Raw genomic sequence first — 24550 nt, 5'->3', positions numbered from 1 at the left:
CACCACCGCCTGCTAGTCTCGGATGAGGACGGCAGCGTCTTCCTCTTGATCGTGGGCACCGGCGAGGCCCGCGCAGGCCGCTGCCCCATCTCTGTAATGTGCGTCAGGGGCGACGCCACTGATGCTAACACTGACACGAGGCCAACGTACAGGTGCGTGGTCAGTGTTACTACCCCTCCGGGTCATGTGGGCGGCGACACCGGCCTCATCGAACGGACTTGGACTCTGGGGAGCTGGGACTATCCCGCCAATGTGGACTTGGAAAACCCATGGCATCCTTTACCCACCGACGCAGTGCACGGGGACTCCAAGGAGGTTCACCTGGATATACGCATTATCAAGTCAAATGTTGATCATTAGTCTTCGCTCAATGTAATCCGTTGTCTAAGCATGTGGAGACTTCCATGCAGGATCTTGCTCTATTGGAGTATCGCGCATGAATAAAAGTGTATCTGTTTATGGTTTAGTCTAGAATCTTCCATGTATGAATTTTTACTACAGTACTGGTGAAAGACTTAAGATGAACCATTTCTTACATCTCCTCTGCCCCCTTGCAAGTCATCCTGATTTAATCCCTCCGTCTAGGTGTATAAGGGCATGGTTAATATAACTTAATAGTATAGCCAACTGTTGACTATAAGAAAGTGCCATGTCATCTGTAGCCAACATGTGTAACAATCGATTCTCAAAAACTAATTCTTAAAGATCATTTCTTGCAAAGCACAATAAGTGTTATTTCTTCACAAGTTTTGGATGCAGGTTGAACAGTTGAGCGCTTTTGTTTGCAAAAGATACGTTTTTATCTATTTCACCCGGATGTTTGTGATCTCTAGAGATGAAATAATATCCGAAGAAACCTATCGATACCCGTTACACATGAGATGACCCCCACATCCTTTGTCAAAATAAACAACTCCCCGATCAATGCATTTCACTCTTCGGTGCAACGCACGGGCACCTTACTACTATAGATTAGTACGACCAAAAATTGAACTAACATTATATTTATTACGATAAATGCTGATGCATGTCACCTAAAATTATATCATTCAAAACTATGTTCAAATACAAATCCAACGATATAGTTTTTGTTGACATGCACTAACATTTTGTCAGTTAAATCTTCAGTCAAATACAATGGGGGACTAATAAACCACAACTGATGTAGTACAAGTGTAGAGGGCGGCGCTGCACGGGAGTCTCACCTCTCACCCCGCTCGTGGCGCGGCAGTAAAGCCGTCATATCACAAAACCCAACCACTCCCAGTAATAAGTGGCCTGGTAAAATAAACGGACAAGCAACCATCACATCCCTCCGTCCTTTTTGCATTTCATCTCTCTGCATTTACTTTCTCAGGTTCATCTCGCACACTTGATCCCTAGCTACTACTCCTAGGGCCAGTTCTTTTGGCGGCTTCCCCAGCTTTTCCCGCAAGACTAGTCACAATGGAGAGTAACAATAAGGCGCCTCACTCATTTATTTGGGCTTCTAAACTACTACTCCGTCCTGGTTTATTCCTCACCATTGTAATTTGTGCTAAATTTTGACCAAAGATTTAACTGACAAAATGTTACTCCCTCCGTCTAGGTGTGTAAGTCATCTTACAAAAACCAAATAATCACAAAACACTTAGGCGCGGTGCATTAACTTCTACCTCGTTTATTGTTTCTTGACATATCAACCAATAAGAGATAAAGAGTGTGCATGCTTTTAATGACTTGAGATATCAAACACGACATGCAATGGTTAGTTCATTGCATGCAATACTATTAATTAGCAAATAAACATTAACGTTTCTCGTTTTCTCCTCCTCCTTGGTCACGTTGCACAACCTAAGATGACTTACTCACCTAGACGGATGGAGTAGTGCATATGACATGCACTAACATTTCATTAGTTAAATTTATGATCAAAATTTGACATAGATTACAATGGGGACCAATAAACCAGGACGAAGGTACTAGTTATGGGATTACTAATCTAGAAGCCTAAAAGAACTGGCCCCTGGTACTCCTACTAGTAGTAGTACTCAAGTTGGAATTCTAATTGCATGACACAACTTGTTAGGCAAAAAATTCGATACAGGGTGTAGGAAGCGGTTTGGGGATTTGCATGCCTTTCCAACCAATGAGATACTCCGTACAAAGTACGACAGAGAAATAACCACAGAGAAGGAAGCTAAAAGTAAACAATCAAACGAGCATTTTTGCATTTGTTTTGCATTGAATCGTTTCACAAGATTGACTAGTGTTGTTTTTTTACTTTTACAAAAACCGCATCGTAATGTTAAAGCGTGCATTTGCACGTACATAATTAATAGTAGTACTCCCTCCGTCTAGGTGTACAAGTCTGCCCTCCTTCTTGGTCACGGTGCACAACCAAAGATGACTTATTGACCTGGACGGAGGGAGTAGCACAGTCTGCAAGCATATATCGAGAGAGACGTGTAGTCCGATAGTATATAGTAAAGTTTGTGCTATATGCACGTACTTGCAAAATGCGTACAAATACACAAGGTTTCCAAACTTTCCATTTTACATACTTAATTAAGGACGCTAAAAATTCCTGAATGTTCGGGATTTATCATTTGCGTCCCAAAACTAATGAGATCACCTTACGAAACAAAAACTATACTCCTCCTAAAAGCCACGGCGCTCGCAGGAGCGCTTGCCGCGCGCCACGAGTGCCCTGGTGCGTGGCCGTTTCCCAGCGTGCCGACACAACGCCTCTTTCTCAGCCTCGCAACTCGCGAGGTGCTGATTGGCGGCTTGCCGGCAGGCGAGCGCGATCTCACCGGTGTGGTGATCCGGCGCCAACAGGTACTCCTCCTCGCTGGAAGCGTGCACCCAGTCCATGTACCGCCAAGCGTAGATGAGGCGCTTGGGGCCGACTGCACTCAGGGCGTCGGCACGGGCATCCTCCGCCACCCTCACGGCCCTCGCACGAGCCTTTTGCCAAAGAGCGAATTACCTGACTCTCTCTGACGCGACATAGGCCTCCCAGGCAGCTTCTTACGCGGTGCGCTTCTCTTCCTCGGCCTTCTTCTCCGCCTCTATTTTGGCGCGCTCTACTGGAGGCAAAGCCTCCCACAAGGCGACATCCATTTCTTTCCAAAGCTCCTCTAGGCTGGGGGGCTCGGTGGGCGGCGCGGCGTTCTCCTTGTAGCGGGGAGCCAACGCGTCCTCCGATGCGCGTGCTGGCAAGATTCGGAACGCTGACGCGTCCACCTCGACACGTCGCGGCGAGGAGCGGAACGCCGACGCGTCCTCCTCGACTAGTGGCGGCGAGGAACGGAACGGCGACGCGTCGCGTCGCGGCGAGGAGCGGAATGCTAATGCGTCCTCCTCGACTAGTGGCAGCGAGGAACGGAACGGCGACGCGTCGCGTAGCGGCGAGGAGTGGAACACCGACGCGTCCTCCTCGACTAGTGGCGGCAAGGAACGGAACGGCGACGCATGACCATCCGCGCGGTGCAGCGAGGGGCTCCTAGGGCTTGGGAGGGGCGATGCCATGGTGGTCGACGTGAGAGGGAGGGGGAGGAGATAGCGATGAACGTGAACGTGAGGGGGAGGAGATAGCGATGTCGTGGGAGGCGCAATATTTATAGTGAGCAATGGAACATCTACGTAAGATATGGACTGAGCTACACTGACTTAACTGCACGTCCAGTTGCGTCACTGACATGTGGGCCAGTCCCCTGTTGGGCCCATATGTCTGTGAATCAATGCACCTGAAGTTAAGTAAAAGCTACGTGGGCATATTTGTTGGAGTAAATTACAGGGGAGCGAAGGGGTGGAAATATTGCTGGTCACAACGGATTGGACGAGCGTGGGGGGAGGAGAGTCATGCATGCAGATTTTTCACACAGGGTGGAGTGGTGGGACCGCCGGAGGGAGAAGGAGAGTTTGGCAGGCATATTGTTTCCACACATGGAGAGGAAAAGATTTGGAGACGAACGGGCTTCCTGCAGGTATGGGCAACGGTGCATAATAAGTCATCTTACATGTCGGGCTAGGTATAGTCTCAAGTCATTAAAAACATACACGCCCCACACATGTTAATATTTCAAGGTGCACTAAATTATTGCATGCGATGATTAAGGCTGGCCATAATGGTGGTATCTTAGCTGGTATCATGTACACGGGAATAGCAAACATGCTGATGTGGCAAAGAATTAAAGAAGAGAGGGGGTTGGAGTAACTAGTGTTCATGCATGCATTGGTAAACACATTTTTTTGTGAAGAACGACAACATTAGTTGAGTACTTTTGCAGACTTCAAAAACTATTCCACCGCCTCTACTATCTTGCTAAGAGTAGGTGAAATTTTTGAATCGAGCCCTTTAAACTAGAAGGGAGGTAGTGGTACTCTAATAGCTAACCTTGTTGTGATGACAAGATAGGACATGGCACGCACCTGGACGGAGGAACTAGTCTGCATTGTGCATTTAAGTTTTGTCTGAAGTCAACGTACCTCTACTTTCACCAGACTTATAGAAAAATGTACTCATTATAATCAGCATTCACAATGTCAACATTCACAATGTCAAATCAATATTTTTACACTCATTATAAAACGTACTTCTTATACTCATTATAATCAGTATTGTAGATATTGATATTTTTAGTATAAATTTGGTCGTGGGATTTCATTGATGCCTGTCAAAGCATGGAGGAAGTGAAGCTTAGGGCTTGCATTGTCGGTCTCTACATAGGTATTTCTCTTCATAATCCTGTAATTTTAGAGACTGATTGCGCTTTTGTGGTAGCGTCTCTTGCATCGAGGGACTATGACAAGTCTGCTATGCGTGACCTGAAGATGAAAGCATTGAGCATCTCGAAGTTGATCAACAATCTTCAATTGTAAAAGATTAGCCGTTCGGCCAATAAGGTGGCACACTTAATCGCTAAGTATAGCTTTGACAATAGATTAGATGGTATTCTTGTAAATAACATACCGCCCTGTGTGGTGAATATTGTATCAAATGAGTGTACTGGTGTGGATAGTTAATTAATATAAGGTGGTGTTCAAAAAAAGTATAAATTTGGTCAAACACTTTGCAAACGGTTGACGGGAGTAAAAATGACCAGCGGGAGTATCAGGCATGCGGAGTAGGCAAAAAAATTGCTCATTTATAGCCGGTCGAAGTCTCAAAGGGCGTGACCACGCGAGGGAGGCGAAGGTCGTGGGAGGCGCGACGGTTGACGGAATTAAGTGAAGTTACATCCACGCGCCGGCATGGCGTGCAAACAGGAAGAAGCTATACCGTCAGGCCTACGATACGGGTCTAGTAGACATGACATCTAGTGGGTCCCGCATAGTTCTCGAGAACTCTTTGGGGGCTTGCAGTCGTTTATCCACCGGGCAAGCCAGCAACCCCACGCCGTTCGCACGCCCTACTCGTCCCCGTCTTCTACCTCACAACAGTTCGCTCCCAGTCGTCCCGTCCTTTCACATTAGTTCGCTCCCAGTTTTTGCGGGGTACAACAGTTCAACTTCTCCTAACCCTCCTCCAAAATCCATGGCCTCGCAAATCTCCATGGTCGCCACTGAGTACCAGGTTAGAGCCATCACCGGCGATCAGTTCATCGTCATCTACACACGTGGATCCACGACGGTGAAAGCATGGCTTGCTCGCTTCCTACGCATGTTCAACAGTTCAACGGATGAGTGGGTCGTTGGGCTAGATGTTGAGTACACCACAGTCCTGGGACGAGAGAAGGATCTAAAGGACGAAGAGAGGAAGAAGCCCGCCGTGATCCAGGTTTGCATACATAATGTTTGCTTGGTCTACCACATATTCCATGCCGATGTTGAGTGCCATGATTTTAAGAACTTCCTCAAGGACAAAAGAGTAAAATTCGTTACTGTAGGCTTTAAGAACGATAGGGATGTCCTATGTCGGATAGGTCATGTTGTAGGCCAGCCCTTTCATCTCCAGAAGGCAAGCCTGGTGTCCTCCTCTCAACCTTCAATGCTGACCCTGGCAGCAGCCATGATTGATCCTTCGTACTCTAAACTGAAGAAACCTCATCATGAGTTTCATCGTGCATGGGAGTCGAAGACATTAGATGAAGATCACATCCTGTACGCAGCAATGGATGCCTACCTTTGTTTAAATATCTGCAAGGGTTGGATGAAGAAGCAGAGCCCAGTGTCTGGTTCAAGCAAAGAAGCGTCGGCGAAGAGGAAGAAGCAGAGGGACGAGGACGAAGTCAAAGACGTGGACTCGGACTCCGAGTAGGTGGCAGTGTCGTCGCTCATGCTGGTTCTACTGCAGTGTCAAGCAGACTAGTTGCTTAGTTTATTTTCAAGGGTGTGTTGTGCTGAGGCCCCAGCACAACTATGTTTATGTTCTTTCTCGTTATTTGAACTCTTTAGTACGTACAGTAGTACTAGTACTATGTCTTACTACTATTCTTCTTGCAGTTGGTACTACTGCTCATATCTTCGTGTTCCTACTGTACTTAATACATTCGTACTAGTAGTATAATTTGGGTCAGTCGATTTGTGAAAGAAGTTCGACGGAGCGAAGGAAGAAGACGGCAGAAGAGGTGGAAGAAGCCCTTCTAGCCATCCATGTTGCATCAAACGGCTCACATGAGTCGACTGACCCAAATTGCTCCTTCAGATTGCAGGATCCGCGTGGCATTCAAGGTCTCGAAGGTAGATTCCGCGTCCGCACCCGGTTTGCGGGCTCGACACGCGCGCGACCGGCTTCTGCCGCGATAACCACCATGCGCGCCTCCTCCGCGCGGGCGGAGATGACAATGACACGCTAGTTCCTCCTCGCCGGCGTGCTGGAGCATGCACTCGTCCTCCTCTTCATACTCTGCGTGCATAGACACGGCTCCACCAGCTGCTCGTGTGCTTGGCAACGCGGCAGCATGTCGAGGAGGGACTGCAGACGACGTGAGCGGGCGAGCCTTCGGCTTCATGGCAGGGGATGGCGGCGACACGGCGGTGATGGGCGAGAAATTGTTGGCCGGAGCAGGCGGGCGCCGGCATGCGCAACGGCGGCGGCGGCATATTGGTGAGTGCGTGTGTGGGAGCTTGCTTTAGTTTTAGATAAGGTTGGTCAAACTTAAAAGAAAACCGTACTAGTACACGTAAACATTAGACTTAGGCAGCGCTTTTATTAGTTTTTTTAAGTTAGTACCACAGCCACGATATGGAATCATGTGCACGCGCGTGAACCGCAGCCGCGCGGTCGATCGAACGGTGCGTCACCGTGTCGCCTCGAAGGACATCCACCGAACCTTTTTGTGTGTGTGAAAACAATCCTCGAATATTACTCAACTTTTTTTTCCTGGGAAAGTTCTTGACGCTGCAACATATCCATATATTTGAATTTAGCTCCAGTTCGTGTTTATTTGGATTTAGACGTTTTAGGTGCGCCCTAGTTTTTTTAGTACTTATTTTGTGTGTGTGACTGAGAGAGAACGTGTGTATGTGTCCATATGTGTGTTGTGGCGGAAGGGTAATGTGGAGATGGTGTGCGTGTGATACAGACATAGAGAGGTGTGAATGTGCAAATGATCATGCATGAGTGAGACATAGACAGATGCCGATACATTTGTGTATACATGAGAGAACGGTCTTCTAGTTTACTTGTGTGTGTGTGTGAAAGAGAGAGAGAGAGATAGAGAGAGAGAGAGAGAGGAGCATCCGTAACACAACAACCATCTCTCTCGATTTGTCCGTCCCTCGCACGATCACATGCAACACATGCATGAATGCGCACATTTTGACACCCTCACCCGGCCCCTGCCCACCTCAAGGCCCGCACAATCTCTTCATGAATACCCATTTCTCTACTTAGGTTTGTTTTCTCTCAATATCTACACACACACACACACACAAAAACACACACACATAGCACAACACTCACACACACACACTCCCCCGAGCACACAATTCATCCCCATCCAAGGTTATACGACGACCACTCTCACTTGTGCTTCTTTGCACCCCAACATGCACAACACCTCAATCTTCAAAGAGGGCATCGAGCAGATCGAAGACGGTGACCACACCGCGCTAGAGAATGCGGGGTCATTTTGAAGCACGGTGATGTGACGACGGCTGACTCACTCCTCCCCCCACCCTCTCTCTCTCTCTCTCTCTCTCTTGCACAAAATTACCAATCCCTCTCTCCCCCGCACAAAATTTTCAATCCCTCAACCCACGAGATCCTTCCCCTCTCGTCCATGTTTTTCCAACTCTCTCATCAAACATATTGTCTCTTCTCCTTCCACGTATATAGTATCCGGATGCACACGCATCTCACGTATATTACATGTCTCCATCTTTCTCACAGACCTAACTTCTTCCTCTCTCTTTCTCTCTCTATCTCCCTCTCTCTCTCTGACTCGTTAGGTTTGTCTCCTACTCTCTCGTCCACATACATACAACCTTTCCTGCCCTATCTGCTCCATTTCAAAAGCTCTCTCTGCACGTTTCATTCACACATTGGGATATGTCAAAATGTTGCTTCTATAATGGCTGATGTAGAGTTATGGTTGTTTTTGTTGCATCCTACAAAGTAATAAGTATGAAATGCATTTAGATTCTCATTTGACTGGGATTATGTGAGTTTGAGCATGTTGTGAAGTACTATAGACCTTGTATACATCTTGGGATTCAACAATGATTGTAACTATTGAATTGTATAGACCATTACATTCGAAGTCAATAGCCTAATATATTTATTTCATAATTTCAACAAATGATTAGTTCACTACAAACTAAGAAAACAAATGTGTACTCCCTCCGTTTTTATTTAAGTCCGCATATTAGCATTGGTCAAAGTCCATTTTTGTAAACTCATAGAAAGCTTATAACAAAAAATATTAACATATATAATAACAAATAAATACCATTAGATTCATTATTGAATTTACTTTCACATCATACATATTTGTTATGGTAAATGTTTATATTTTTCTATGAACTTGGTCAAACTTTAGGAAGTTTGACTTCGGTCAAACTTAATATGCAGAGTTTACTACTACTACTACTCGCTAGTTGCTTAGCCGAATCACTCAACACGCCACACGGGGAGTCCAATGTCACAAAATTTTCAGGTCGGCGGGAAAATCTCCCGCGACCCTGATTCGAGTAGTAGGAAGTTACCATCATAGCCTTCAGAACAAGCCTACGGATGACGCTTGGTAGGGGGCTGTTTTCATAACTTCAGGTTCACCCTACCCAGCCAACCCCACCCCGGCACCCAGAGTAGTACACCTGAATACCCCCCATTTTCTATCCCCACCGCAAAATAGACTTCTCCACGGCACCGCAGCCTTCGTGCTCCTCCCCTTTACATCGGTGCACTCGTCCACCGCAGCGCATCTGCCTCATCGATGACCTTGTACGCCTCACTGGAGCCGATCCACCATCGTCATCGTACATGGAGCTTCTTCCCCAGCATCGTCTTCCACGGTCTCGGATCTACTTCCCGGAAGCCGACGCCAAGCGCAGAAGTACCACCGTCATGGACAATGAACTGACTCCCGTTGCCGACCATGACTCACGGAGGCCGCTACGACCATCGTTCTCCTCCTCGATTGGTAATGCGTGTATTGAATCACTTAGCAGTACATGTGCAGTTCCAATTTGTTCATACCTACCCTTCAAATTTCCTGGGTGCTATTGTTCCCGTAAAAGTAATTGGTTATAGCCTCCATTGTCCAACAAAATATCAGCTTGTAATTGTGTGTCGCTCCTATATCGCATTGTGCTTGGGTAGGTTTTTCATCTGCAACCAGTAGTGTGGCAAATGATGGAAAGGTTTTTAGAACTAGCAAGATGCCCATGCGTTGCATGCATCAAGATGCATTTGCATGAGTAGTTTATCTTGTGGGAGAAAAGGATGAACAAGGGAAGGCCTTATTTGCAAATCTGGACAGGGGAATGGGTATCTTTTTGCAAAATTCCCATTTGTTTCCTTCCTATCTGTCAGATATAAATCGAACGGCCTATATTGCAAGAAAAAAAGTATAGAGAAGAAAAAGTAGACAGTAAAGGAAGTAGAGATAAATATTAAATATTAAATATTAAATAAATATAACAATAGAGAAGAGAGTAGATATAGCAGAGACGTCGGGAAAGGATCGCGCGCGCGGGAAAAAGCGGCTAGGCATGCGCTAGTTTTGGCGCACGGCGTCCGGCGCACTTTATAAAATCCAGTGCCCTCCCACCGCTCTGTGCCTGGCCACCGCTCTCTCCCCACTCTGTGCCTTGCCACCGCTCTCTCCCCGCTCTCTTTCGCCTCGCCGCCACCGCGCCACCATGCCACCGCGTTGCCGGGAAACTTGGGGATACCGCGGCGTCCACGCGCGCCCCTCCAGCGGCTTCTCCGCCAAGATCCGGTTCCGCGGGATGCGCCTCGGCCTCGGCAATTTTGACAGCGCGAACGAGGCCGCCCGCGTGTACGACGCGACGGCGTGGCGCCTCCGGTGGCCTCATAGAACATTGAACTTCCCAAACATGCCGACGCGGGAGCGGGCGCAGGAGCTCGCGCCTCTGCCGCGGCTTAGCACCGACGAGGATCGTCGCGACAACCGGAGGCGGGAGCACCGTCTCGGCATCGTCAAGATGGACGAGGAAGCCATGGCGCTGTGGCTCCAACACTTCATGCAGGACATCATCAACGAGTGCGAGTTCTACGCGCAAAAGGAGGGCAGAGAGGGATAAGAGGAGGGCGGAGCGAGCCGCCTATCGCGAGGACAAGCGTAGGCGAAAAGCGGACGCTCAGTTCAACATGAGCCTAGGAGCAGCGTCTCCCTGGGAATCCGACGATGATCGGTATCTTCACACCTACAGTCAGACGTCGGAGGAGGACATCACCGAGGAGGATTCGGACGACGATGAGTAGTTGAATTATCTTTTTTTATCTATCTATGCTGAGAACTATCCTCTACTCCCTAGTATCTACTTCTCGATCTTAGCACTGTAAACGCTTTTCTAAAGTGCCGCGCGTTGCTATTCTGTTGGAGATGCTCTAACATGGCAGACGAGTGCTTTAATGTTGCCCACAAGATGCGCGAGTATTACTAGTAGTATATTTTTCTTGCCATGTCGAGATTTTAAAACCACGAGTGCAAACATGCAGAGGAGCAATGAAGACCAAACACGGGATATTCGGGACATCTTCAAGGAGCGTGGCAAGTTAAAGAGGAGCTCCACCGAACCTGTAAAACTAGCTTTGGTAAGTAACACCCTTTCAATTACTTTCGTTTAGCCTCGTGTTCTTCGATGTGTATATGTTGTAGTTTCTGTTTCTCTTAAGCGTGGTGTTCTTCGATGTGTAATACGAAGAGTCTTAATCGTCCTAATGCTTTCGTTTTTAGCTTGATGTAGGAAGTGGGTGTTCTCACCTTGTAGTATGCTTTTATATTTCTTTTCCTTTTGAATTCACTTCTCCGAGTTATGTTTATCTGGCTTCTACTAAATGGATCTAGGTTGCTCTGAGTATTGATCTAAAAAAGAAGTAACCTCATGTCAGGATGCAGTTCCTACGAGGAGGGAAGTATGGTTAACCTCGAGATCATGTTTCCAAAATGAGGCTGGATTACACACAAGGTGCCAGTTCCCTAATGATGTTGGATTAGACACAAGGTGCAAATTCCCAGATGATGCTGGATTACACACAAGCCAGGTGGAGTCGTCAGCTGTTCGTGTCCTCGTGGCATTAGTAAAGGCTGAAAGAAAGCGTGCAGCAGCCCTTGAGAATGTAGCTGAGTTCCTGAAGAAGCGAAAAGAGCGATCAGATGCTCTCTTCACCCAAGCCAAAGAAGACATGGAAGAAGCCAGAAATAAGCTAGCAGAGGCAGAGCAGGCTAGGCGTCTCCTGCTATCTAAAACTGTTGTCAATACAAAATTTCCTTCATAATAGCTAGGTTCAAATGTTTATCTAGTCAGCATGCCTGTTGTGATGTCTGTGCATCTACTGATGTGGCACAAAATGTTTTTTTCGGGTCATGTAATAACAGCAATTACTTTCCAAACAATAACAGATGAAGCATTGGACATGGTATAGTTCATGCGCAAGCCCGACATTCCAAGTTCAACTTCCACATCAAACTCATGTTCACAGATATCCGCACATTCATACATAATGTCCACAACCATGATTCACTTCAAAGCCAAAGAAAATGTGAGGAGAGTTATAAATAAAGAAAAACCTCTACTAGTTCCTACTACCAGTGCGAGTACAACAAGTCAAAACCATGCATAAATTAATTATATTTTAGTCATTTTTTGTGTTCTAAAATGCCTGCCGGCTCGCGGAAGGACATGATACCGGCACACGCGCGGATTCAATGAAGGCAGGCGAGGCAGTCTTAAGCTGGTTGCACGCGGCGAGGAGGCGTGCTCAGCCGGGCCTGCAGCGAGTGCGGCCCTCTTGGCCGGCGCGCCGGTTCAATGCCTGCGCTATGAGAGGTCTCGTCCGTGTCAGAGCAATCACTCCCTCCAGTCCTTTTTTGTTTGGGTATAACAAAATCTCATTTTCCATTCACATTTTACAAGTAAAATTCGTGGACAAACTTTGACCCAAAGTACAATGGGGACTAGTAAACCAGAATGGAGGTAGTAGTTTTTTTTAATCAAAGAAGGGTTTCCCCTTCTGATTTTCATTACTGAAAACCAGCATCTAAATCTAAACCATAGTATTTGCCCTAGAACTACCAGGTTCAACATCTCGCAACATAAACACATACAACCATATGCCAAGGAGGTACATAGTACTATGAATTCCATTTTCGCTCCATACCAATCGTTCTAAAAACTACTTACTACTTATAACGTGCCATTGAAAATCGGAACTCTTAACCCCGCTAAAAACGATATTTTAAACATGGCTACTCGATCTGTGGCAACTAGCGAGCCATTGTGCTCCAAGTCGTTCACCTGTGGTCCCGACCATCAACTCCTACTGATCAAATTATCACGCGAGCTGACTATTCCTACAAAGGTGCTCCACCATGTACCCGGTACCCGCGAATGCAAAAATCATGCACCTAGGGTTTTAGGGTTTATTTGTTCACGTCGCCTTTATGTAACACTCATGTGTGCGAGACAGCGAGAGGCTGAGTGCGTGCGTGCGCCTCTTCTCTTCGTATCTGTACTCCACCGTGTCCAAAAAATTATAATAACTACTAGCAATGTGCCAATGCGTTGCCACACGATCAAAGTAGATTAATACATATTCACCGATTTGATAGAAAAAAAATTCTAGTTTTGAAATACGTATATCACTAAAAATATGTTATGTTTCACTCAAAATATATTCCTTTGGCGGTTTTGATGAGATAAGGGAGGAATGTTGTTGGTTTCAAGATTCGAGAAGTGGTATATGTCTAATTTCGACTCTTACTAGCAAGATGCCCGTGCGTTGCATGGAACATCAAGATCTTGTGGGAGAAAAGGATGAATGAGGGAAGGCTTTATGTACAAATGTGGTGAAGAGTGCGGGTAAATTGCCATATTTTCCTTCCTATCCATTAGATATAAATCGGACGACCTACATTGCAGGATGGCAGGCCACCATCATCACCAACTCTATTTTTTGTCCCTACTATTATAAAAAGCATTGTCGGTGATGATCGTGTGCCTGCCATCCTGCAATATAGGCCGTCCGATCTATATCTGACGGATAGGAATGAAACTATGGCAATTTTGCAAAAATATACCCACACCCCTCTCCACATTTGCAAATAAGGCCTTCCCTCGTTCATCCTTTTCCCCACAAGATAAACTACTCATACAAATGCATCTTGATGTTCCGTGCAACGCATGGGCATCTTGCTAGTTGTTGCAAAAAGCCCATGTGTGTGAGAGAGAAGGAGAGTGGAGGAGGACGGAGTGCATGTGTGACAAAGACACAAGGAGTGTGTGCGCGATAGGTATCAGCTTAAAATGAGGCGATAGTGTGTGTGTGCACGATCGAGAGGGTGTGTCTCAAGAAGGGAAGAAAAAGCTACATAGATACAAGGAGCGGGAGAGAGCCATGTATGCGATTGTGGAAGCACGAGTGTGCGGGTGTATAAACCTATCTAGAGGCTAGCTAGTCGATAAATGTTTGTGAGAGAAATACGAGTCGGGGTGCGAAAGCGAGAGTTTTGTGTGTGAGAGAGAGAGACGGTAGTCGGGAAGGGAAGTGGAAGCAGGAGTTGTGTGTGTGTGTGTCTGTGTGAGAGAGAGAGGAGACGGTAGTCGGGGTTGTCTGGTCGGTAAACAAATGAATAATGTCAGTCTGGGATGGAGACGAAAAGGAGACTGCAACAAATGTTGTGTCTACAGGAGAGAGAGAGAGAGAGTAATTTTAGTGGTATGAGTCATATGTAGAGACATATATGGTATGTGAGAGAATCCCATAGAGAGAAAGACAAAGTGAAAGACGAGTGGAGACTGTGTGTGTGGCGGTGAAAAAGAAAGCTTAGGTACCGAGTGATACCAGAGAACAGTAGAGACGTGAGAGATAATGAAAACCGTGTAATGTATAATGATAGGGAGAGTGTGACACTTCTCAAGGGAGACGTCGAGAGACCATGTTTGCGAGGATAGGAGAAACATGAAGTGAGCGTGCGGGTGAGCTGGAGAAAAGAGAGTGATAGCTACCTGAAGGAGCATGCATGCGAGAGAGATGGGCGTGAAAGGAGTAAACATAAAAGGGATTCAAATATTTGAATTCGAGATGATGATACATGTAATCCATACTCGAACCAAAATTGATCTATCAAACATGCATACTCATATGAATTCACGCACATCTATGTTATTTAATATGTAGATATTACTGATCCATACATTTTAGTAGAACATAATTTGGTTAAAAAAATTGAATTCAACCTTAAGATTTTGAGATTGTTGTATTTGTAAATCATATTATACATATAAAGGAGCAGAATTCTTTGTTGTGCTTTTGAAAGTATATATAAAAAATGATGTATATAGAATGTAATTCCAATTGAAAATGGATCCCGCCCGAAAAAATAGAATACAAACGGGATTCGAATTAAGTTGGCACGAGCGTAAATGTGCACTCTGCAAAATTTGAACGAAGCGGGGAAAGTCGCAGTAACCGCCCGAAACCAAAATCTGTGAGATGGAAATTACTACTGCCTATCCCTGCCACGCAAAGCCTATCTGCTGGATTTCTATAGGTTTCGATAGGGGTAGGTTTGTAATTTCACCCAAATGTGACGTAACCGCCTCTCACCTGGATTCATACACGGTGGGTGCCAAACACAGTGTGTCCTCTGCCAAAATCGACCCCTCCCTGATTCATATTCATATACACGGAGGGTGCCAAAAACAAACTCTCGTCGGCAAATATTCGGTGTATGCGAGATTACCGTCCTATCCCCAACCGACTAATGTTGCTGCGATGTAGTAGAAATTTGAAACGGGGGCTAAGTTTGTAAATTTCCTCGCATTTGAGACAAGTGCGCCCTGAATACATGGTTCCCCCCTTCCTCTCTACCTCCCTTTTCCCCATTCGTACTCCGTGGGCGCCAAAACACCCTCTCCACCCCACCCTCCTCCGTCCACCGCTGCCCGCCACCCCATCTACCGCCGTCCTCCTCCACCATGCCGGAGCTGATACGCCGCCGTCGCCGTCCATTACAAGAGATCGACCTCTCTCATCCACGGCTTTGGACAGGGATCCTTGCATCCCGTCCTCCCGCTTCATCCCCGCCGTCGTCCACCTTGCCAGCGCCGCTCTCACGACCGTCTCATCCACTGTGCCCTGCCACCACCGTCTACCCTCCTAGATCTGGTTCCATGCCACTGACAGCCATCGCTACCGCAGCACCGTCAAATTCTCAGCAGATGCGTACACGGCGCCGCACCAGAGGCGATACTCTTTCGTATGTGCTCAACTTATTTATCGCAGCAAGAAAATAGATCGACGCTGCTTTACTCTAATTTCTTGTCTTGGTTACGAAGTTGCCTTTGTCCGGTTTGCACCTTCAGATCCGCCATGGCACGCTCAACACTATACTCCCAATGCTTATGGTTTTCCCCTTTTATATTCCACACTAGTTAAATCACAGTAGACTAAATTTTTGAGAGCTCGCCGGAGTTCGCCGGTGTGAACGAAGGGGCTCGGGTGGTTGTGGGGACTCGTTGAACGAAGAAAACTCGATGCTGGTGTGGGTTGGGGCGGGGGTGGGGGTGGGGGTGGCGGAGGAACACAGGCGGTGGGGGCCGGAGGTCCGGTCGGCGACCCGTGCGGTGTTCTGTATGGGAAGAATCAGAGACGGGGAAGAAGATGGGTTAGGAGATGTAGGATCTTCATCCAACCGCCTGAAATGGTCGAGAGATAGCTGGGAATTGCATTCTTAATGCGCTCTGGTTCATCATGTGTGGGCACTGCGCAACCAACATTTTATTATCCAAAATCTGCTTGCTCTTCTTTACCATGTTCCTCTTCCGTTCTTCTTTAATATGTACTCGCTCCGTTCCTAAATACAAGTCTTTGTATAGATTCCACCATGGACTACATATGGAGCAAAATGAGTGAATCTACACTCTAAAATGTATCTGGATACATCTGTATGTGATCCATAGTGGAAATCTCTATCAAGACTTATATTTTGGAACGGAGGGAGTTTGATAGTAGTACAATATGTTCCTTGTACTGAAGATGAGCAGGGACATTTGCAGTGTAGAGGTCTATACAGTCGGTTGTGATGGACACTTTGAGCCTCTTTGATTTGTAGGATCTTGTAAACATAGGAATAGGATTTGTAGTGGCCTGCCCACTTGAATCCTATAAGAACAACAAGGAAATGTGGGGAGCTATGTCGCCTTTGAGAGTTACACTGATATTAACAGTACCACACCTTCACTTGAAGAGAGATGGTATCCGAAGCCTTTCTAGCCATACCGGCAAACTAGCACATATATTCCAGCAAGTTCCACTTTGCTGATTTTACTCTGATGCTTAAGGTTTTCCCGTTATATCTACACTATGATTTGTGTAGCTGCTTTGTGTCGCACTAGCAGCAGTCCACTCTTGAAGCTAAACACTACAATGACTTACAAAATTGGCACCAAGGCATTTAGTGCCATTCTGGATGCAATGAAACTCATACGCTCCCCACCTGTTGACTCTTGTTCAGAATATGATCCTAATGACTGTTGTTCAAAATTCCCACATATAGAGAGACAACATGGAATTGCATTTCTTTGGGCACTATGATTCATCATGAGTGGGCAACCAACATTGTATGCAATGAAGCGGAACCTCAAGAATATGCTTCCTCTTCTGTTCTTTAACATGTTCCTCTTTGTTTATTCTGTATTTAGTACGTACAGTATGTTCCTTGTCAGGAAGGGGCGCAGGGACATCTGCAGTCAACAGCTGATAGAGCTGGCCTGTACGTGATCGATAGGCTTTCAATTACTAGCGGCAATACAACACCGTATTTTCAAGCCAGTTCCACTTTCCGGATTTATTTATCATGGTTATGGTGTACCCTTGTTATGTACACTATGATCTGCCTAGTTGTTGTGTGCTCTTGTTATCATGGTTTGACAATAAACTCTCTATACAGTATATTATGAACATGTCATCTGCCAGCTATCCTTACTTCTGGAGCCTATTTTTTTGTGTACTTGTGCCAGATTATATAAATGCACCCACCATATTACAGCACACATGAGCTCTCTCATCAGAATCCAGTGATAGCACACAAGTGTTTACAGGGGCGCCCCTATATTAGAATATCATCTGCATTACAAAGATAATCTCACAACTATTTATGTTTTCATGGTTCTCAGATATTATACACAATTACAGTAAATATCAGAATCCGCGCATCAGAAGAATATTGTGGAACACTACAATGACTTACAAAATTGGCACCAAGGCATTGAGTGCCATTCTGGAAGCAATGAGACTCATATGCTCCCCACCTGTTGATTCTTGTTCAGAATATCATCCTAATGACTATTCTAACCTCGAGGAGTCAAAGGAAGATGGCCTGTCCTGTTCACCCATCAAGGTGCATGTTCTAATTTGGCAAGGTTTTATTGATTGCGTGTATCTTTCATATGTTGTCTTGCATTTCTTCTACTTTGTTGCATCGCTATCTGCTTAGTTTACTCATCATATAACTCGAGATGCCATGCCCATCCATTATCAATACATATTCCATCTGTCATCATACCATGTTTTTCCACTCAAATGTTGTTCTTGTGCATCAAACATCAAAAAGGAAGAGGGTGGTTGCCGAACCCGAAGGAGCGCCAGCAAAGTCCTTGAAAAATGTGGTGGTGCCGGAGAAATCAGACATCGCCCCACTTATATTGGTTGTACAACCAGTGACACAAAACGTAGGACCGACTCCAGCAGACTGTACCCATACTTCACTGGCCACACCACTAGCCCCACCACACAGGACCTACACTCCAGCAAAAGGTATACCGATTTCATTTGCCATAGCACCAGCCGTCCTACAGAAAAATCCCACTCCAGCAAAAAGTACAGCAAGTCCACCGGCCGAAGACCTATCCCAACTGCAGAGACGGCTAATTCCTGCAGATTGGAACCCCATTCCATTTATTCCCAGTTTAAAAGACAACACGTTCAATGTCGTTAGGGACTACGTGCATATATTCGCATCATGGGAAGATCATAGTGAAGACAAACACCATTTTCACATCTTCATGTCCAACTTACGTGTAAGTGCTATTATTCATGGTTATTATTTTCCTATTTTCTGCTGATCAAACACATCAATGATTTACATTACATTGTTGTAACTAGGCGAGGGTCAATCTGGATAGTCATGATGAGCAAAGCTTGCTTGTGCTTTTCAAGGAAGCATTGCAGCAGTATCGGTGTTACCTGAGGAAATCACACTTTGATGGAAAGTCTATAAACGAATTGCAGTGAAGTCTCCTGTGCTAAATTTAGAAGACATTGAATGGAAAAACCTTGTTATGCACTGGTCTCGTTCCTAGGATGAGGTACTGTATGAAATCACATGACAATTTGAACTTCTACTTTTCCGCATGTGCCTTACGGATCTTTTTTGTAGGAAATCTGCTCGAAGAAGAATTCCGGTTTGAAAAGAACGACAGGATATCGCAAATATGTTGCCCGCTGCTTTGCTCTTGTTAGTACTTGTTGTCCTGTATCACTGTACTTGCATACATACCTAGTTCATTATGTGACAGCAGTATGCATGATAGCTTGCTTATCAATTGTTCGCTCCAAATTATCTTATCTGTATGAATGGTTACATTAGTGTAGAATATATCCAAGGCCAATGATTTTTTTTAGCTCCGCATTGTTCTTGTAAGTACATGATGTCCTTTATCAGTGTACTTATATTGACAGGTAGTTGTTCATGTACCATCACTCTGCAACTTATTTTCCTTTGCCCTCCATTTTCTACACATCAGATCTATATTTACTCTTACCATAAGGTTGGTACTGAAGAAGTTTAGATGTGCATTGCTCTTGACTGTGCCTTTTGCCTGTATCGCTGCACATACATTTATAGCTACTTGGTTATGTAGAATCACTCTTCATCTTATCTTAAATATTCTCCATTTTTTCATATATTATCACATCTATATATACTCTTAACAAAATGTAGAATGAAGGCAATGCTTATGAAGAAGATTCTGTGGTAAACTTCTTGAACTCCCCCCCCCATCAGCATGGACAAGGGCTTTATAGAGCCTGTCTTCACCAGTAATGTAAGTTTGTCCTTCTCAAGCCTTCAAACTTTGTTGTGTATATTTGGTTAGGCATGACTGCAACAGCTGTTTATTTTTGGTGTTTGCATCAAATTGCATGTTTAAAGTTTATTATGTAGTTCATAAACAAAAGTTTGTCCTTCTCAATTTACGTTTTCAGTTGTACAACCAAGTTCCTTCTTCATACCATGTAAATTAAACTATACAAAGCAAGTGGTCTTCTTTTGCACTACATGTATGCTTCTGTTCTTCATCCGTAATCCAGTGGTGTGGTGAACCTACCCACTACAGCACAATGTCATATTCTGCAATGTCCTAACTATGAACAATGTCATATCATTCTACTACTATTTAAACCGTCTCTTTATTTGCCAATCCGAAATGGGATAAATTGACAGCACACTAACCATTGATACTTATGAGTTCTTGATCTATAATCCAGTGGTGTCGTGAAGCTGCCAACTCCTTCACAATGTCATTTCCTGCCATGTCTTGACCTGGACAATACCATATTGTGTTAATGCATTTTAAACTGTGTCACCTTATTCGTCAGTAAGAAATGTGATGAATTGTTAGCACTGCTACTTTTATGTGCAAAACCTATCATCTGTCTGCTTGTTTATCTTTCAGAGCGAGGAAGATATAAGTGTTGAACAAGCGCAATCTCATCATCTTGCTCAGGTGCTTGCGCTGCAGCTCGCCAGCAGGGCTAACCTTTCTTGAACTCTATTGAAGTGTTGTCAGTTTTGTATATTATTTTGTCGGTGTGTTTATTTGCAGTGGTGGCGATCTTTGATGCCCAGTGTATGTAATCTGTTGTCTGCTTGTGCTTTATTATCATAGTGGCGAACTTTTATGCCCAATGGATGTAATATGCCGTAATTTCTTTATTTTATAGTTTAGGTTTTTTCTTATTCACGATGCTGCAGTTATTTTACTGTATATATATCCTGTCTTCGCAGTAAAGCGGCCAAACCATAAAGTTATGGTACATAATCGGGCCGTCATGCAATCACGATGTATGATCCGCATCATGGGCCCTGTCAAACTGGCCCACTAGTAGATTCGGGCCTTTAATAGGCCGAGTAACCCCGGCCCTCTTTTCGCAAGAAAACTCAATGGGCTTTTAGGAGGCTGAGAAGTAGGTTGGGCCTGAAACGTGCCGAACAGCTCACGGGCCGGCAGCAGCCCGAAATGAACCCCGCCCCATGATTGTGCGAATCAAATCACGGGCTTTTAACAGGCCAAAATTGTCTCGGTCCTTGTTTGGCCCAATTAGATATCGGCTACGAGCAGGCCGGATGCAAACCGGGCCCTAGTTAGGCCCAACTATATGACGGGATTTTAACAGGCCGAAATTAATATAGGGACGAAATGTTAAACAGGCCCTTAACAGGCCGAAACTAATATCAGGCCGAATTACTAAATGGGCCTTTTGCAAGTGGGCCCAAAAGCATAGGGTTCAGTTAACGGGCCGAATCTGATATGGGCCATAATTGAGGCCAAAGCCTCTTAAAGGGTCGGACCTGATTTGGGCCATGATTTGGCCCAAAACGTGGGAGGCTTTTAACGGGATGGATCTCATATGGGCCATTATTAGGCCCGGAAGTGGCAGGCCATTAATGGACCGGATCAAATATGGGCCGGCATTTGGCCCAAAACATGGCAGCCAGTTAATGGGCCGGCCTACTAGGGTCCTCAAAATCTTGTGGGCCTACAGCTGGGTCGGCCCATTAGTGTCGTCGAAATCTTGTGGGCCTTTAGCTGGGCCGGCCCATTATGATCCGCAAGAATTTTGTGGGCCTTTACCTGGGCCGGCCCATTATGGCACACAAAAATCTTGTGGGCCTTTACTTGGGCCGGCCCATTATGGCCCATGAAATCTTGTGGGCCTTTAGCTGGGCCAGCCCATTATGGTCCGGAAAATCTCGTGGGCCTTTAGCTGGGCCAGCCCATTATGGTCCGCAAAATCTTGTGGGCCTTTAGTTGGGCCGGCCCATTTAAACTTGATTGGTCATGCCACGTGTCGACGTATCATAGGCGCCTTCTGTCCAATGAGTGGATGACATCTGTCCCAACGATGAGCCGGCACGTGTTTCCTCCAGCCAATGATGGTTTTACACATGGAAAATCCCCATTGGTCGGGGCTGTTAATGGGTTATCGGATCCAAAACCCGATCCGATAGCTTAACGGCGTTCCGTTACGGTGGATGCCACGTGTCGGTCACCCTTGACGAAAGCACTTCTGTGACGCGCAATTTATCGTCATGGAAGTGGACACTTCCGTGATGATAACTTTGGTAATGTCATGGAACACTTCTACGACAGCACATGTATGACTATCTCGATTCTGTCATAAATTTGTCATGGATGTACATGCATGAAAAAAAACGCGACCTACTGTGACAAACACGTATCATCACGGAAGTGTATTTTTTTGTAGTGATAGCATGTGCTAAAAATTTGAGAGGGTTATGGCAAAAACTAGATGCACTTCGTGTACAAATTGGGCAATCTCTTTCGAAGTATCAGGATTTCAGACAAAAACTCATCTGTTACAAAGGCATTTCATTTTTTTAAACTTATTTCAACTCCAGACTTTTTGTGCATTCAGTATGCACCATTCAAAGCCACGTCATCAATTTTCAACCATTTCTGACTTCATTTGCTATTTTTCATGCATTTACTGATTTTTTTGAGCTAAATGACCCTGAAATTGAAAAGCACTACAAATGAACTCTAAAAAGATTGAAAGTTGGCATGGTATCATCATTTCACCCACATAGCATGTGCTAAAAAGTTGAGAGGGTTACGGCAAAAACTGGATGCACTTCGTGTACAAAATGGACAATCTCTTTCGAAGTATCAGGGTTTCGGACGAAAACTCTTCTGTTACAAAGGCATTTCATTTTTTAAACTTATTTTAACTCCAGGCTTTTTGTGCGTTCAGTATGCACCATTAAAAGCCACGTCGTCAATTTTCAACCATTTCTGACTTCATTTGCTATTTTTCATGCATTTACTGATTTTTTTTGAGCTAAATGACCCTGGAATTGAAAAGCACTGCAAATGAACTCTGAAAAGGTTAAAAGTTGGCATAGTATCATTATTTCACCCACATAACATGTGCTAAAAAGGTGAGAGTGTTATGGCAAAAACTGGATGCACTTCGTGTACAAAATGGACAATCTCTTTCAAAGTATCAGGGATTTCGGACGAAAACTTACCTGTTACAAAGGCATTTCATTTTTTTAAACTTATTTCAACTCCAGACTTTTTATGCGTTCAGTATGCACCATTCAAAGTCACGTCATTAGTTTTCAACCAATTCTGACTTCATTTGCTATTTTTCATGCATATACTGATTTTTTGAGCTAAATGACTGTGCAACTGAAAAGCACTACAAATGAACTCTGAAAAGGTTGAAAGTTGGCATGGTATCATCATTTCACCCATGTAGCATGTGCTAAAAAGTTGAGAGGGTTACGACAAAACTAGATGCACAACGTGTACAAAATGGACAATCTTTTTCGAAATATCGGGTGTTGGACAAATACTCATCTGTTACAAAGGCATTTTATTTTTTTAAACATTCTAAGTATTACCAAATTGAATATAATGATAAAACATACTAATATTAAACGTAAGAAAAAAGAATAACTAAAAAATCTATTTCTAAAGTAAAGTTATTCACAAACTAGTGATTCACACAGATTTCATATAATTCAAATTTAAATTATTCAAATTTGAAAACTACTGGCACTAACAGAAAGTTTATATTTTTTTTACGTAAAGCGAAAATATTCACAAAGAAACTCTAAATAAAAGAAAAAACAACTCGAAAATAAAAGAAAATAAATAACGAAGAAAACAAAACAAAGGCATTTTATTTTTTTAAAATAATCTAAGTATTGCCAAATTGAATATAATGAAAAACACACTAATATTAAACATAAGAAAAAATAATCACTGAAAAATCTATTTTTAAAGTAAAGTTCTTTGCTAACTAGTGATTCACACAAATTTCAAATAATTCAAATTTAAACTATTCAAATTTGAAAACTATTGGCACTAACAGAAAATTTATAATTTTTTTATCTAAAGCAAAAATATTCACAAAGAAACTCTAAATAAAAGCAAAAAAAACAACTCAAAAATAAAAGAAAATAAATAACAAAGAAAAAATGAGCCCGCGTATTTGGACACTACAACATACATACAACTAGAAACTCAACCTGTAGTTGGGGCAGGATGCAGACCCGCAAGGCCCAGTAGGCCCAACAGGGCAGCACAGGTACGGTAGGCCTAGAAAGGTCTGCTTAGAGAGGGGCTCGAGAGAGCTACCGCGGCAGGGCTTATAAGTAGGTGCGGTCACCTCTCGCTAAGCGAGGTGGGACTAAACTTGCCCTGCACCGCGCCTGCGCGAGCGCAAGCCTTTAGTCCTGGTTGGTGGCTCCAACCAGGACTTAAGGTCCCTCCTATATAAGCAGGCACTTCAAAAGTTTGCAGTTTCTTCTCTTCTTCCTCTGCTTCGATCTCTGCTTCAATGACATCGCTGTCGCCCCTGTCGCCACCCCTGTCCCTGTTACCGCCCCGGCCCGTCCCCATCGCCACCCCCGTTGCCGCCCCCGTCACGCCCCGGCCCGTCGTCGCCCCCGTCGCCTCGCCTCGCCGGCCATCGCCCCGCTGTGAGAACCCCTGCCGCCATGGCCGCCCTCATCCCATCGAGCACACACACACACACACACACATTTTCTTAATTGTTTTTTGTTTTTCTATTTTTTAATTTTTTATACTTTAGTTATAGAAATATTAGTTGAATTAG

The 24550-nt window shown here is 44.7% G+C and overlaps 1 protein-coding gene across 1 annotated transcript in view; it reads right to left on the bottom strand.

Annotated features, from left to right (window-relative positions):
- LOC119292866 (carotenoid 9,10(9',10')-cleavage dioxygenase 1-like) overlaps window positions 1-24333 on the bottom strand; it is a 68944-nt gene extending 44611 nt beyond the window's left edge. The window contains exon 1 of the mRNA XM_037571545.1: window positions 24220-24333. Coding sequence (XP_037427442.1) covers window positions 24220-24333 — 114 coding nt within the window. The remainder of the gene's footprint in view (window positions 1-24219) is intronic.
- Window positions 24334-24550: the final 217 nt, after the last annotated feature.

Source organism: Triticum dicoccoides, chromosome 4B (assembly GCF_002162155.2).
Source record: "Triticum dicoccoides isolate Atlit2015 ecotype Zavitan chromosome 4B, WEW_v2.0, whole genome shotgun sequence".
In the NCBI taxonomy this organism is placed as follows: Eukaryota; Viridiplantae; Streptophyta; class Magnoliopsida; order Poales; family Poaceae; genus Triticum; species Triticum dicoccoides.
This window is presented reverse-complemented; position numbering and strand designations above follow the sequence as displayed.